The sequence below is a fragment of the Myotis yumanensis genome, unplaced genomic scaffold (genome assembly GCF_028538775.1).
Source record: "Myotis yumanensis isolate MYYU_CA2020_CCGP unplaced genomic scaffold, mMyoYum1.0.hap1 SCAF_19, whole genome shotgun sequence".
NCBI lineage: Eukaryota > Metazoa > Chordata > Mammalia > Chiroptera > Vespertilionidae > Myotis > Myotis yumanensis.
The window spans coordinates 27,172,549-27,188,568 of record NW_027223770.1 but is presented as its reverse complement, the minus strand read 5'-3'; the positions used below and the strand labels follow the sequence as shown (position 1 = coordinate 27,188,568).

At 56.6% G+C, this 16,020-nt stretch overlaps 2 protein-coding genes across 2 annotated transcripts; one reads left to right on the top strand and one right to left on the bottom strand.

Annotated features, from left to right (window-relative positions):
- Positions 1-44: 44 nt before the first annotated feature.
- Positions 45-6,492, top strand: EIF2B1 (eukaryotic translation initiation factor 2B subunit alpha). Its single transcript, XM_070399143.1, has 9 exons — positions 45-178; positions 830-931; positions 1,912-2,048; positions 2,152-2,268; positions 2,948-3,060; positions 3,328-3,396; positions 4,223-4,298; positions 4,891-5,016; positions 5,679-6,492. The coding sequence occupies exons 1-9, from the start codon at positions 166-168 to the stop codon at positions 5,841-5,843; spliced, it is 918 nt and encodes a 305-aa protein (XP_070255244.1). The 5' UTR covers positions 45-165; the 3' UTR covers positions 5,844-6,492.
- Positions 6,493-6,561: 69 nt separating this feature from the next.
- Positions 6,562-15,514, bottom strand: DDX55 (DEAD-box helicase 55). Its single transcript, XM_070399142.1, has 14 exons — positions 15,407-15,514; positions 15,210-15,260; positions 15,028-15,114; positions 14,201-14,292; positions 14,060-14,122; positions 13,317-13,466; positions 12,160-12,349; positions 11,316-11,398; positions 10,155-10,286; positions 9,713-9,805; positions 8,738-8,852; positions 8,182-8,350; positions 7,592-7,881; positions 6,562-7,381 (listed from the first exon to the last, which is right to left on the bottom strand). The coding sequence occupies exons 1-14, from the start codon at positions 15,512-15,514 to the stop codon at positions 7,205-7,207; spliced, it is 1,800 nt and encodes a 599-aa protein (XP_070255243.1). The 3' UTR covers positions 6,562-7,204.
- Between the last annotated feature and the right edge of the window lie 506 nt (positions 15,515-16,020).

The window sequence follows — 16,020 nt, the reverse complement described above, 5'->3', positions numbered from 1 at the left end:
GACCCGGCGCGTCCCCACGGCCCCGCCCCCAGAGCGCCGGAAGTGGAGTGCGGAGCGGCGCCGCGCGCTGTCAGCCTCGGAGCTTCGGCGCCGGCGCGGTCGCGGGACGCCAGCGGGCAGCACGGGCGGCTCCGGGCCCTCGGGCTCCGCGGTCCGCAGGGCACCATGGACGACAAGGGTAAGTCGGGCCGGGCCGGGCCTGCCGGGGCCAAAGCGGAGCCGCGCGGGGGTCCCTGCACCTCGCACGCCCAGGCTGCTTGGCTGGATGTGGTTCCTCTGGTCCCTCTCGTGGTCCTGTGTCCGGGGGATGGGCCCTGAGTTCCCGCAGACACCCCGCTCCCCCGCTTCCTGAACGTGCGGCCTTCGCAGTCCTGACCTCCCCGTATGTGGAGTAGGAATGACTCTGAACTGGAAGAATAAGGCGTGTTTGATGTGCTCATCTAGTGTGGTTATCAGAGTGTTTTATTAAGTGAAACCTAAGGGCAAACGATTATACATCTAATTTTCACGTTAAGCAGATAAAAGGTGGTGGCCCCCCACCTGCACGTGAAAAAGCCTGCATTGAATCGCCTTGGCCTAGCACAGACCTAGCTGCAGGGAGGGTACGGGAGACGCCGATAAGGTGGTCGGCTGGGGCTCTCTCGGGCCGTGGGGTCTCGGATAAGAGGGAGAAGGACCTCTGAGTATCGTCTGTATCCCATTGACCATTACTCCCCTGAAAGCCAAGCCCCTTGGAAAGAAAATGTTTACGGTGAACCATTACTGACAGGCTCTCTGCCTGACGCCCTGCTCCGTGCATTTGATGGGTCACTTTTTCCTCTCTCCCCAGAGTTAATCGAGTACTTCAAGTCTCAGATGAAAGAAGATCCCGACACGGCCTCGGCCGTGGCTGCCATTCGGACCCTGCTGGAGTTCTTGAAGCGCGATACCGGTGAGGGTCACCCCGCACACACTGGCCCCAGGACAGTCTCCTGACAACTGTGAGAGGCGGAGAGAGTGAGAGAGACGTGTCCCTGCGTAAGGTGCTGTCACCCCAAGCTCAGCCTCTCCCTTCACTCCAGCCCTCCTTTCACCCTGGAGGGAGCCCCCAAGTTACTACTATTAAATGGGTTCCCTCTCACAGATGAAATAGACTTTGAATCAGGAGTGACCATTTTATATCCAATTCCCCGTGAAGCTTAAATTACAGCAGTAGGTCAGCTTTCCAGTTGTGTATAGAGCTGTCCAGTGCCAGATTCTCGGCAGATGCCACAGAGAACGTTCCAGGATAAATTCTGGCATTAAGTCTGTTCATCCCGATCGCCTGCCAGTTCAGGCGTTCCAATTGTAAGCGTGTGGGTGTAACGTGGTATCTTGTGAAAGGGAAATGATAAGCCTTCTTTGATCCAAGGGGCTGGCCAGGAGACACCTGGTCCTCACCTGCCGCGGCTACTTAACGTCCTCCGTGCTCTCTCTCTCTCTTTCTCTCTCTCTCGGCCTGCGCTTTGGCTGTGCTGGCCTCTCAGACCTGGTTTGTGCCCACCTCGTGGCCTTTGCATTGTCATGGTCTGCCCCTGGGCCTTTCCCACTGGGTCTTTATGCGGCTGGATCCTTCCCTCTTAAAGGGCACCCGCTCCAAGAAGGCATCCCCGCTCACTTTACCATGGCCCACCTTTCCTGTCATGTTTCTCTTTCCTGTCCTCGTTACACGGTAATGAACTTCCCTGTTTCGCTGGGTACTTGTTTCTTTGCTGCCTCTTCCCCTAGAGAGAGAGTTCATCAGAGCAGGGACCCTGTCTGTCTTGGTCACTGATGTATCTCTGGCATCTAGACTAGCATAACTGTGCATAGTAGATGGATGAATGAATGACAGGCCCACCGAGGGGCTGTGATACTAAGATGGACGTCACATTTCTCATGTGATCAATCCAGGGGAGACGATCCAGGGCCTGAGAGCGAATCTCACCAGAGCCATCGAAACCCTGTGCGGCGTGGACTCCTCCGTGGCCGTGTCCTCGGGCGGGGAGCTCTTCCTGCGCTTCATCAGCCTTGCGTCCCTGGAATACTCGGTGAGCCCGCCCGCGCCGGTTCCTTCTCTGCTGCTGTTTGGCTGCAGACGTTCTCCGCTTTGCCTGGATCCCCCTTGCCCTCATTTGGCTCTTCCCTCCCTAGGATTACTCCAAGTGTAAAAAGATCATGATTGAGCGGGGAGAGCTTTTTCTCAGGAGAATATCACTGTCGAGAAGTAAAATCGCAGATCTGTGCCACACTTTCATCAAAGACGGGGCGGTGAGTAGATACCACCGATATGGTAACTGGGAGCGAGGGCTTTGGAGTGGCGACTCCCGGTTGAATTCCTGCCTCTGCCCCTTCTGTGCCGTGTAACCCCTCCGTGCTGCAGCGCACTCATTGCTAAATAAGCGGGATCACAGCACCTACCTCGCCGGGTGGTTGTGAGGGAACCAGGTGGTATGTGCAAGGACTCTGCTGGGCCTGGCACATGTAGGCACGACATAAACGTAGATACGGCCATAGATGGTTGTCATTGTAAACAGGCAGAGAGGAACACTGGGACGGCGTGTCTGAGCCTCGATTTAATGAGATGCCTTAAGGAAGTGTTTGTTATTGGTTTGTGCTAAGTTAGTACAAAATAGACACAGAGCAGCTCCCGTCACTGGCTGATGCTGCCGTCTTCCTGGCAGAGGCTAGCCCTGGGTTGAGGTTTTTCTGAACCTCATTTCAATGCTGTGGCAGATGCACAGCTGCCAGGTGTTGACCAGGGAGGAGCGAGGAGCTGCAAGTGAAGGCGGTCGCCCGGCCCAGGGCTCATAAGCCGCTTCTGCCGTCTCTGCCACCAGCACACTTCCTTCTGCATCACCCACTCCTGAGCATGAGACACCGCGTGCACCTGGAGGGCCAGGGTGGGGGGACGTCGGGCCGCCCCTGACGGAGCGTTCTCGGTCCACAGAGGATCCTGACCCACGCCTACTCCAGAGTGGCCCTGAGGGTCCTGGAAGCGGCGGTGGCGGCCAAGAAGCGCTTCAGTGTGTACATCACCGAGTCGCAGCCGGACTTGTCCGGGCAAGTACCTCCGCGCTTGGTCCTGCGCCCGGCAGCCATTCTCAGGGCGGACTGTGGGCTAGAGGCCATCGCAAGGAGCCAGGGCGTGCCCCGACCCGCAGCGTCCCGGGGAAAGCCACGTGAGGCAGTGGGTCGCCGTGCGGGCCCCAGGGGTGACCTACCAGCTCAGTCAGAGGATCTGCAGCTTTTCCATCAGCTCCGTGACTCGATACTTCCCTCTGGAACTTCCTTGGGTTTTAGCTGATGTTCTCAAAATGTCATTTGCAGTAAGAAAATGGCCAAAGCCCTGTGCCACCTCAACGTCCCCGTCACCGTGGTCCTGGACGCCGCTGTTGGGTAAGCGCCGGCGTCCCCGGCTGCGATGACGGCCCCCACCCCTCCTAGGGCTGGCCGGAAGCCGGGTTTCCAGGTTGGAGGTCTGAGTCCCGGTCATAAACCTGCACTGGAGAGCGCCCGCCTCTTAATTAATAACTGCCTGAAACCAGCAAGCTCGTTACAGGCCTTGATGGCGCACACAGACGCCAGGCAGGAGGGCGCTAGCAGGGCGGCAACGGGAGCCGTTCATGTCGCCTATGGTGCAAGGGCGGGGGCGAAGGTCAGGGTAAGGTCAGCAGAGGTGGGTGCTCCCCCTTCCTCTGAGGACACGGTGCCCTCTGTGGCCCCTGCCTCCGTCTCAGCCATGCACCTAAGCCGAGGCCACATGCCAGCGAGCCTCACAGGAGAAAACAGGAGAGTCTCTGACAGAGGAGACGCAGAGGGAGTTAGGGCTGTTTGATGGGCATTTGAAGCCTTCTCCCAGCGGCTGGCTTTAGAAGGTGAACTGGCCTTCACCCGCCTGCGAGCACATCAGGCCTTTAGATGGCGGTCTGTGTGTGTGGAAGCAGAACAGGGAACAGCACCACGTAGGAAGGCGGAAGCCAGCCTGCGAGTCTTGCTCGGGTTCACGTCTGTGCGCACTGGGTGGCAGCGTGATGTGGGGTCGTGACGGAAACGGGTTTAATGCGCCGGCGGCAGTGCCAGGGCCGCCTCGTGTGTGAAGTGCCCTGTGAGCACGCTAGTTACAGGAGGAGCTCACCAGGCAGAGATGAGTATTAACCTTCGCAGGAGAGGGAGGCCTAACGAGCGGAGAAAGGCGCGTAAACTGTCTCCTTGCCTTCCTCAGCTACATCATGGAGAAGGTGGACCTGGTCATCGTGGGTGCGGAGGGAGTCGTCGAAAACGGAGGCGTTATCAACAAGGTAGGAGCCTCAGTCCCCCGTTCCCTCCCAAGGGTGGAGGTGGACTGCGGGCCTAGGTCTCGGCAGCAGTGCTGTGCGTGCAGTGCGGTCACGTGGTCCTGCTTCGCCCATCCACTTGCTTCCCAATCCCAGAAGCCATTGCAGGGGTCAGCCCAGTTTTCATCCATGTAAAGTAGGGAGTGTAATTTCTATTTTCTCAAAACGCTTTTTAACTGAAATTGAGTTTTTTGGTTGGTTTTCCTTTTCTATTGAGTGTATCTGTCCAGCCCGGCCGGTGTGGCTCAGTGGCTGAGCATCGGCCTATGAGGTCATGGTCAGTTCCAGTCAGGGCACGTTTCACTGTGCAGGACGTGGTATTTAGTGGCTTTGATCTGCATTTCCCTAATGACTCAGGACGCGGAGCATCTTTTCATGAGTTTATTGGCCGTTGTATACCTTTGGGAGAATATCTACTTTGTTTTCCTTTTTTAAAGCTCCTCCTCTGTGGTTCCGAAGTCAGAATTACATGTGTTACGGCCACTCGTGTGCTTTCTGTGGCCGCCCCGTGACCTGCTGTAGGTCTCACCGGCTCCCCTTTTCCCCGACTTCCCAGATCGGAACCAACCAGATGGCCGTGTGCGCCAAAGCACAGAACAAGCCCTTCTACGTGGTGGCGGAGAGCTTCAAGTTCGTCCGGCTCTTCCCACTGAACCAGCAAGACGTCCCAGACAAGTTTAAGGCAAGAGCTTTACGTATTTGAAGGGGTTGAGTCTAAACTGAAACCTTTGAAAAAATGCTGAGACTGCGCCAGGGAGTTATTCCCTTCCCGTGGCTGTGTCTTCCGACGTTGGGATAGAAACATAAATTGGTGGCGGTGAGACTGAGTCTAACTGGGCCCCAGAATTTCAGCCTTCCAGTCTCCCGCTCACTGAGCACTGGACCCAGTGCAGAGGCGGGGGCTGGTGGTGAGCAGTGCAGCCTAGAGTCAGCTGCCTGGATCGGCTCCCTGACACTTCCTGCCCATGTGCCCGTGGGCAAGCCCTGTCCTCCTGAGCTCCGACCTCAGTGACCTGTGCAGGGGGAACAGCATGGGCAGAGTTAGCCGGTCCGAGACCACGCGTGGGCAGGCTGAGCAGTGCCCGCACAGGGTGGGCTGAGAACGGTTCTCTCACGGGTCTGGAGGCATTGGCCCAGCTCATGGTGAGGGGACACGTGCTGTGGGCTTGTGGCCAGGCGGCCGCCATGACAGCCCACCACAGCAGCAGCGCCTCTTGTCAATGTGCCGCTCAGCTGGCTTCTCCCCATTTGGGGAGAGTGGCCAGGCCAGCCCCTCCCTCCCCCACAACTGCAGAGCCCTGAGCACTTGGTGGGCAGACTAACGCGTGCTTGCTGTGTCCACAGTACAAGGCGGACACGCTGAGGTCTGTGCAGACTGGACAGGATCTCAGAGAGGAGCACCCGTGGGTCGACTACACCCCCCCCTCCTTGATCACACTGCTGTTTACAGACCTGGGGGTGCTGACACCCTCAGCCGTCAGCGACGAGCTCATCAAGCTGTACCTGTAGGTCTTCTGTACCTACAAGCTGTACCTACAGGTGCCTTCCTGCCTCGAGGTGATGTAGCTGCAGCGGGGGAGGAGCCTCTGGACCCCGCGTGAGCCAGGCCAAAGGGAACTGTTTTCATGAAGATTTATGGACTAAGGACTTAAAATCATAATTTTGGTGGAGTTTTTCTTCTTTCCAGTCCTGTTTAAACATGTTCCCAGTTCCTGTAAAACTCAACCTAAATTGTGCTGATGGTTCCCAGACACTGTCACTCACTCCTGTTTCTAGAAATACACGTTAGACTATTGGCTACTTAACCCTCCAGACCCCTCCCCTCGTCCTCCACCTGCAGTGATTGGCCTCGGCCCCGTTAGAGGATGCAGGCCCCTCACTGCGCAGGCCCTGGAGCATCGCTAGGAACTGAGGGGAAAGCAGGAAATACCTGCTCGGGTAGCGTTGCTTCCCCTGGTGAACACGAGCCAGAGCACAGCCTGGACAGCATCGAGCCAACGGAGCAGCTCACCGCCAGTGACACCACCCAGAATGTTCAGAAACGAAAACTCTGTGTCTGGGAAAGATGTGGATCTTAAAGGTTTTGGACCTGAAGGTTTAGAAGTTGTACTTGGGAACACGCTCAGCATCTTTTCAAATAAATAACACGAAACATTGACTGGTCTCACTCAGTGCTGTGAGCTGAGCCAGGCCCCGCTGTGGAGACACGTACACACACACAGTGCAGTCGATTAGAAGAAAAGTTTATTCAACAGAAGGCAGCATCTCTCCCAAAACATGACTAGCTGCCTCGATTTCTCAGATACTCCCCAATGACAGTCCTGGGGCCTGTTCTTAGGACAGAAGGAAAACCCTGGGCCACTGGCCTCTCTGTGCTGTGCCCTGTGCACTGCACCAGAGGGAACGCGCGGCCCCCGTGCACTGCACCGGAGGGAACACACGGCCCCCGTGCACTGCACCGGAGGGAACGCGCGGCCCCCGTACACTGCACCAGAAGGAAAGTGTGGCCCCCGTGCCTGTGTTCCGTGTACTGAACCAGAGGGAACACAGTCCAGGGGCGGGGCACCCAGGGAGCTTGGGAGCCTGAACGCACGAGGGAACTTTAAAAAAGCCTGAAACCAAGTCTACTCCAGCATCAGTGCATTAAAAATAAGTATAAAATAGGCCCAGAAAAATGAGCTCTTTAATTATAGGCGACCCATCAAATAAATATTGACATCTATTATTTACATCAAATAACTCCCACCTCCTGTTGGACCTCAGGCTGGTATGTCTGTAGTAAAACGTTCAGGACGTGGGAGCCCTTCCCACCTCCTCCTCAGCCCGCCTGCCAGGTCCTGATCGCTCCCCGCTCACCTGAGGCCCCGGAATCAGCCGTCCCCCTCCACATCCAAGGTCCCCAAACCCGCTGTTCTGATCGGCCCTTTGGCACTCGTCAGCAGGCCCTTCTCCAGCTCCTCTTCAGTGATCTTGCCTTTCTTAAACTTCTTCAGGAGCCGCGTGTCATTCAGAAGTTCCTCCATGTCCTCGTCCTCCAGGTCAGAGCCCTGCGTGCAGGAGAGACCAAGCCCCGAACCTCAGTGACAGGGATCCGAGGGAGTGACACGCTCTCAGATGGGCTCCCACGAGCATAGGGCGTCCCCGTCACCACGTAACACAGAACTGAGTGCTCTGGCAAGTCCTATCAGAAGACACTCCCTCCAGGGCCCGGGGCTCAGAATCCCACAGCAGATAAATAGTCAAACCTCCCGCTTTACCTCTTCCCTTTTCCTTTTCTTATTCATTTTCTTCTTCTCCCTTTTGGCCTTCTGCTTCGACCAAGCTTTATTTTTCACGAATCTTCTCCTCCCTTCGTTTTCTGTCTTCTCCTTCCTCTGCTGCTCCAGCTGTTTCTGCCTCTGCTTCTCCCTGATCTTATCTCTGAATGGAATGGTGTCCGTGTTGACGTCCACGGGCACGAAGTCTGGAAACTGCTTTCCCCTCAGCTCCGGCATCTTGGGCATCCTGAGCAGGGCGAAGCCTCGAGCCAGGGCAGCAAAGTCCAGATCTGATTCAACCAAGCACCAGGGTGAGACCGGCCCACGGGAGGTTCCAGCAGATCATTTTTCTAACCAAACATTCTCATGATCTCACTGTAACTAAAGTAACTGCGTTTGTACTAAGAAGGAACACTCAGCAGCCAGCTCATTCCTCTACCCAAGCTCTAGGAGGCCTCCCCGTTAGATGTTTAGAAAACACCCCCGACACATGCCCAGCATTTTATGAAACGGAACAGCCTCGTGCCTGGGTGCCTGCGGGAGCACAGCCGCTCAGACGGAGACACAGCGCGTGCCGACGCCCGACTCACCCTTGAGTCTGAAGATGAGGCTGCACTCGTGCTTGGCGTAGGCCTGGACGAAGGACACGAAGGCCCGCATGCCCTTCTCAAACACGGCCCTGTCGGCCAGGGCCATGGCCCGCAGCTTCGGGAGGAGGTCCGCCGTGTGCTTCTGTGGCTGCATCTCCTGCAGGGGGCACTGCAGAGCCCACACTCACTTCCTCGCCCCAAGGCTCCCCCCAGAGCCAGCGCCACGATGACCGAGGGCAAAACAATCCCCTTGCATCTCAGATCAGAGGCCATGGAGCCCAAACCCAGCCCAAGTGATGTACTGGATCGGAAAATATTTAAAATTTTACATGACCACCTGACTTCTGGTTGGAAAATATGGCAAAGCCAGGTCCATGTTCCCACCCCTGTCCACCAGGGACACAGCTGGGGCAGAGCCGGGGCTGCCACCCGCGAGGAGGCGGGGGTCTCCCCCGGCCAGGTCCCCCCACTTCCATCATCAGCTGGGCCCTGTGAGCCTGCACCCCCATCTAAGTTCCCAACCACCTGCTGGGAAAGGGGCGAGAAGGCGGCTTACCTTTTGGTTGATTTCGAGGAAGTTGACGTAGGACTCTTCCATGGGGAGGAGGAACACCAGCGCGCTGCCGCCGTGGCCGATGCGTGCGGTGCGGCCACAGCGATGCACGAAGGCACTGCGAACACAGGAGGACACGGCGCATGTGACGGCGCTGAGCCAAGCACAGGCCCGGGGCCGCCGGGGCCGCCTGACCACAGCTCAGTCCCAGCCCCGCCCCTGACCAGTGTGGACACAGGAGCGTCGGCAAGTACATATCCATTGCCAACCAGACAGGACTCTGTGAGGCACTGAACACGACTACACAGTGTTTACATTTATGCTTATCTGGTGGTACAGGCTGGTGTGGTCCTACTAGGAAATTTGGACAACAACAAGAAGTATAAAAAAGATGAAAATGACCTGTGAGCTTCCCACGGACAAGGAACCATTATTACTGCTCGGTTCAGTTACAGGCATTTTCTACTTGGAAGCATTTATCAGTTATATACTGTTTTCCTTAACCCTTTGAGTGCCAACCAATATCCTAGGAACTATGCTACAATTGCCAAGGCATTTTTGCTGATTTTACAGCAGTTTAGGAAAAAAAATTATTAATCGCAAGTAAATGAAGTTACATATTCAAAAACATAAGGAAACCTTTACTACATTTGTTTTCATCTTTGACATATATTGTTTGCTGATTGTATTATAAAATACTAGTAGAAAAAAAAATTGCCGATAGCGCTCCCGGCACTCTTGGCGAAAGACAGGAGGAGCCCAATCGCGCTCCCCGGCACTCAAAGGGTTAAACATGCTATCATGTCCACTTCTGCAGGAATTTGCTGCAAAACATGGTATCACTACGAGAGAGCCATGACGTGCCCACTCGCCTATTTTTGCTGTTTAAAATCACTTTCAACTCATCATTTTATCTGCCCCGAGACTCCCATTTCTAGGCGATTCCTAGGCGGAGGGCAGCGTTCGGTCGTGCAGTACCTGGCGTTGCTGGGGGGGTCGTACTGCAACACCCAGTTCACCTCGGGGATGTCTATGCCGCGGGCCATCACGTCGGTGCACACCAAGACCCCGCTGGAAAGGGAGACAGCGCGTCGTGAGCGGGATCCACACTTCCACCGCCAGCGCCTTTACGTCTCAGTGAGGACAACGGGGACAGGTTCCGGGATCTCACAGTGACCACGACATGCAGGTCCCTGTTCTGAGCTTACAACCTCTCAGGGAAGCCAACAGCTGGCTGAGGAAGTCGGCACAGCAAAGTCTGTTGGGCCAGGACAGAGGGACAGGTGTGCATCTGCACAGAGAGGCCAGGATAACTGGGGAGAGGGGCGGGGGCGCCAGCAGGGAAGTAAACTACGCCCACGGAGATCAAAGGCAGAGGGACATGCGGCGGCTGGAGACGCGCCGTCCCCGCCAGGCCCACCTCTGCAGCTTGCGGAAGCCCATGAAGATCTTGTTGCGCTTGAACTTCATCTTCCCGTGAAGGCACATGATCTCCACGCCCTTCACCAGCGCCTCCAGGGCCTTGCCGTAGTATTCCACGCAGGCACAGGTGCTGCGAGGGGGACGGAGGGCACAGGCATGGGCAATTGGTCCCCTACAACCAGACGCAGTGACGCCCGCCCTCCGGGAGAAGGCAGACGGCTGTGCGTGTCCACAGCTAAGCTCCAAATCCCCAACCCTCTCTGCCGACCAACTCCCCTCAAGCATGAGCTGGAACCCCCAGGACACTCCCAGGCCTGAAGGTGATGCAGCAGCAAGGGGGAACCCTGGCCCCTGAGAAACGGCTTAAACGGAAGTCGTCTTTCATAACAAAAGCAATGACATCTTAAATATGAAGAGTTTCACAAGATTTCCAAAAGCTCCTGCTTCCCCTCTGGGGACCGGCTTCTCCCAGGCTCAGCAGGTAAGCCAGGTCCCCCCAAGCAGATCCACCCCAGGTATCTGGTCTGGGCGCCAAGTCACCCCAGTACATCGCAGTGAGGGTGCCCAAGAGGGATGGCCACGCAGCTCTCTGGGGCTCCCAGCTTTGGGAGTCTGTGAGCTCCCTCTGCAGCGCCCCGCTAATGAAGTTCACCCACGCCATGGGGAGGAGGGCAGAGCCTGAGCCGAGGTCTCTTCCTTCCCTGGGGCTCTCCCACAGCACCAGGCTGCAGGTCCCACCGGCTCCCTCCTGCCACTTACACCTCCTCTCCAAGGCCTGGCTCAGTGACTGCCTCTCTGTCCCCATAAGTCACGCCAGGGGACACAAGCAGTGAGATCCTGAGTGCAATCTGTGCCTCCTGAAATCTTTGTTTTGTGTGTGTGCGTGTGCGTGCGTGAGTACCAGGCTGCATTTCTCAGCTGGGGTCAATATAGCTGTGACAACTGCAGAAACACGGACCTGATGTTGCGGGACACAGAGCAGCGGGACCTGCCTTCCTCGGGACTACGGTCTACAGGAGCTGGGTTTTCAGTTATTTGCAGCCAAAAGCATTCCTAGCTGAGAAGCGTCCTAACTGAGAACGCCAACCCGAGGGCCGGGAGCACCAGGGCGCCTGGTGTGGCTGAACCCCAGACCCGCCTCAGAGCCCGGAACCGTTACCTGAAGAAGACCAGGTGCTTTTCCTGCTTATGATTGCGAAGGAAATGGACCAGCTGATTAAACTTCTCATCTGCCTTACACACCTGCAACGTAAAAGGAAAACTAGTAAAATACACACAGATGCACTGACGACACTAATCCCCGTAGCAATGCTGCGTTTCAGCCTTAACTTTAAGGGCCTGGTTTCCCGCACACACGGGACACGTTCGTCAGAACGTCCACCAGGCTGCCCAGCTCACTGAACTCAATTCAAGTAAAAAAAGTGAAGTCTTTCCAGCATCCTGCTTTAGCGGAGGGCACGTGTTTTACTTCCCCGGCTTTGCTGCGATGTAACTGGCTGGCAGATAAAGCTGCACGTATTTAAGGTGTACAGTGTGATGACTAGATACACGTATAAGATGAGTGTGAAACAATGGCCACAATCAAGGTAACTGCCTGGCTGCTGCCCGGCCAGGTGTGGCTCACCGATTGAGCATCGACCTCTGAACCAAGAGTTTACTGGTTGGATTCCCGGTCAGGCCACAAGCCCAGGTTGTGGGCCTGATACCCAGTAGGAGGCTTGCAGGAGGCAGCCGATGGATGTTTCTCTCTCCTCAATGTTTTTATCTCTCTCCCTCTCCCTTCTTCTCTAAATTCAATAAAAACATATTTAAAAAAAAAAAAAACACTAACATTACCTATCACACCACATGGTTACCTTGGTTTTCTGTGAGAACCCTTAAGATCTGCCCCTTAGCAAACTCAAGTACACACCCCGGCACTGGGTACCGTCACTGGGCTGCACCGAGACCCCAGGCACCACTGTGCCGAGCGGCCCGGACGCGCGAGCATCCCAGGGGCTCACCATGTAGTGGTTCTCCAGGCGCGAGGGGGTCTTCTGGGTGCTGGTGGCCGCCACGCCCTTCTCCTTCACAGAGATGCGCACGGGGTTCCGCAGGCCTGCTCGCACCAGGTTCTCCACCTCCTGCGTCTGGGTGGCCGAGAACAGGCCCGTTCTCCTCTGCTTGGGCAAAAACCCCAGGATGCTGTTTATGCTGGAAAAAAGGGTGCAAACTGAACCCCTAATTTATCGGCATAACCAGCAAACATTACCTGAGGATACCAAACATTACATTATACTAAACTCGGAAAAGACTGAAAGAGAAACTATCGCAGTATTTACAGCAAATGTTACTGAGAGGTGAGGTGGTGAGTGCCTTTTATTTCTTCTTTATGTTCCCACTTTTCCAGTTTCTCTATATAAGCACATAATTGTGCTTCACAAAATGGGGCAGTTCAAAGAAAGTGAAATTCAGACAAACTTTTTGAGACTAAAAACCAGTGAACTGCATATTTTAAATGGTTGAATTGTATGACATAGGACTCAGATCCCAATTGAGCTGTTTATTAACACACACACACACACACACACACACACACACACACACACACACTTTAAAAGAAACCATGAAGGGAAATGCATCTTAAGATGAAGAATTGGGCCGAAACCGGTTTGGCTCAGTGGATGTAGCGTCGGCCTGCGGACTCAAGGGTCCCGGGTTCGATTCCGGTCAAGGGCATGTACCTGGGTTGCGGTTACATCCCCAGTAGGAGATGTGCAGGAGGCGGCTGATCGATGTTTCTCTCTCATCGATGTTTCTAACTCTCTATCTCTCTTCCTTCCTCTCTGTAAAAAATCAATAAAATATATTTAAAAAAAAAAAAAAAAAAAAAAGATGAAGAATTGGGCCCTGGCCAGGAGGTTCAGGTGGTAGGAGCACCATCCTGTACACCAACCCAAAGGTTGAGGGTTCGATTCCTGGTCAGGGCACATTAAGAGGCAACCTATCAATGTTTCTTTCTCTCTCTTTCTCAACATATCCTCGGGTGAGGATTAAGGAAAAAATAAATAAAATTTCAAAAGATGAAGAACTGGAGCTTATATTGTGGGGTAGAATTTGAGGGAGCAAACAATCTAATGCTGTGAAATTCATGTGTCCAATCGAGTCCGAAATCCAGTACCTGGCCTCGAACCCCATGTCCAGAAGTCTGTCTGCCTCATCCAACACCAGGACATCCAGGGACCTCACGCAGCTGGCCAGGTCCAAGCCCTCGGCCTTCCTCCGGAACATGTCCTCCAAGCGGCCTGGCGTCGCCACAATGATGTTCCCACTTGGAAAACAAAGTTAACATTGACCACACTTTCTGATCTTGGGGGTAATGTGTAATTCCAAACACATTTTATATCCGACCCCCAAAAAGGTCACCTAGATCCCAGTGGAGAGAAAGGAGACACGTGAGCGGGAGGACAGATGAACGGGGAACTCCAGGTGACGTGCAGGTGGAAATCCCAAGCCCCCATTTTAGATGTGTCTGCAACGGCTGTGAGATGCCAGGGAGATGCAGGCAGACAAGTGGATGTGTGAGGACCTGGGGCTCAGGGCGAGGTCAGAAACCACCAGGAGGGATGAGGCCACTTAGAGAGCCCAGAGTGACCAAAGCAGGGCCCTGAGCCCTGGGTAGTCACTGGGGAGAGCTGGGGGGGCCACAGCCCACACGTCCCTGCTCCTGCAGGGGTAAGGCTCGCTGGAGGAAGGGTTCAGGAGGGCTGAAAGGCAGGAGCCAGAGAGTAAAAAGGGAGACTGGCCTGGAGGAAACACCTTGTTGGGAGGGGAGTTCCCGGTTAAGCTGAGATCATGCATCCATTCCTCCTGGGTTCAGGACCAAGAGCAAGCAAAGAACCGAGCAGCGGCGAGGAAACGTACCCGTGTTCCTTAAACCTCGAGACATCTTCTCCGGGATTCCTGCCTCCGATCCAGAGAATCTGGCTGAAACGGGAAACAGGTCCTGAGCAGGCCAGGCACAGTCCCGGCCCGTGGCCAACAGGGACCCTGCATCCCCTTTACCTGAACTGCGGGAAGGACTTCGTGAAATGCGACAGGACCTCGTCTATCTGAACAGCCAGCTCTCGGGTGGGTGTGATGATTATGGCTCCAACCTGCGGGGGCGGGAGGCGCGATGAGCAGTGCGCCCGGACCCTCCACCTCACTGCCTGGGCTTGTGAGCAGCCCGGGTCCCGGTGCACGTCCACTACTTTCACTCAGCCCGTCCCCATGTTCTCGGCAGCTGTGGCAGCCAAGAGGTGGTCCCCGGGCCACTGGGGATCGGTGAGGTCTGAGAAGTTGGCAACCACTGCCATAAAGTGCCACGAACTCTGAACCAGCCACTATTGAACCAGTGCTCCTGGGGGCATTTTGGGGTGAGGTTCCTGGGAGCCTCGGGTCCCCTTTGCATCCACCAATCAATAGAGGTTTGGCTTATGTTTCTGTTTAAAGACGACGATTTAAAATGTCCTCTTAACTCACTGACTTTGAACTCGGCCACCAGCACGTCCCTCCACCTGAAGGCGGCTTGTCTAACACACTTTCTCCATTAGGCGCGCGAGCAGGCGGGGGGCGGTCTAACAGCGAGGTCACCCACAGAAATGCAAACATCACAGCAGTAAGGGGGCCTCAGGTGGAACCGGGAAGGCGGAATGTCTCCCGTTCAACCCCAAGGGCTGCTCCCACCGGCCCGGGGGCAGCGGGAGAGGTGGGGGCTGCAGATCAGACTCCGGTGCAGACCCGCCCAGAGGCAGGATCCGCGCACAACGAGAACAGACTTCACCCCCGTTAGCTGTTAGAGCATCTGACCAGCTTCCCAGCCAACTGTGCGCGGCCCGGGGCCGCCTCACCTGACTCCTCTTCAGCGGCTCCTCCCTCCGCAGCAGGATCTCCAGGATGGGGATGACGAAGGCGAGGGTCTTCCCGCTGCCCGTGACCTGCGGGGGGACAAGGGCGTGGTCGGCTCGTCCCCGCGGCTCCCTGCGGAGGGAGACGGGGGCGTGGGAGGGGGACGGTCCGCACACGGACTCACCGCTTCGGCCGCGACGTCCTTGTTTCTCAGGAAGAGCGGGATGGTGGCGGACTAGAGGGGAGACGGCAGGGCACTGGTCGGAGACCGCCGGCGGCACGGAGCGGCGCGGCCAGGCAGCGGGTGCCGGCGGCTCGGAGCCTGCGGGTCTCCACCTGCCCCAGCGCCCGCAGGACCCTCCTCCCCGGCCGCGCCGGTACCTGCACCGGCGTCATGTACGCGAAGCCCAGCTCCCGCAGCGCGCCCAGCACCCGGGGGTGCAGCGGCACCGGCAGCGACTCCCAGGACCCCTCCGTCACGTGCTCCATAGCGAGCGCCGCCGCCGCCTCCAGCACGCCCGCAGCGAACACTTCCGCTTCCGGCCGCCGACCGGTCCGGCCGGGAACCGTGCTCGGGCTGCGAAGTTCCGGGGAGCGGAAAGGCGTCCTCGCCGCAGGTGACCGGGAAGCGGATTAGCGGGCAGTGAAAGCGGGCGGCGGGGGCCCGGCAGGTGCAGGGCTGCCCGTCCGGCGTCCCCGCAGCCACCGGGGCCGGGGCGCCTCTCCACCCCGAGCGCAGTTGGGCGGGAGGGATGGTGCCCCGTCTCTCTCCGCCGCGGGAGGCAGAGGGCAGCACAGTGCCGCGGGCTGGCCGAGGACAGCGGGCTGGAGGAATGGACGCGGGCCGAGCCCCCGGTTAACAGTAGGGGACCGTGTCCGGTACGTAACAGATGTTGGTTGCCTTCCTAGGAAGTTGCGATCAGATCCTAGACTAGAACCCTGCCGTGTCGTCCACGTGTTCCTCTTCGCTGGGGCCCCGCGAACTCAGCGAGCTT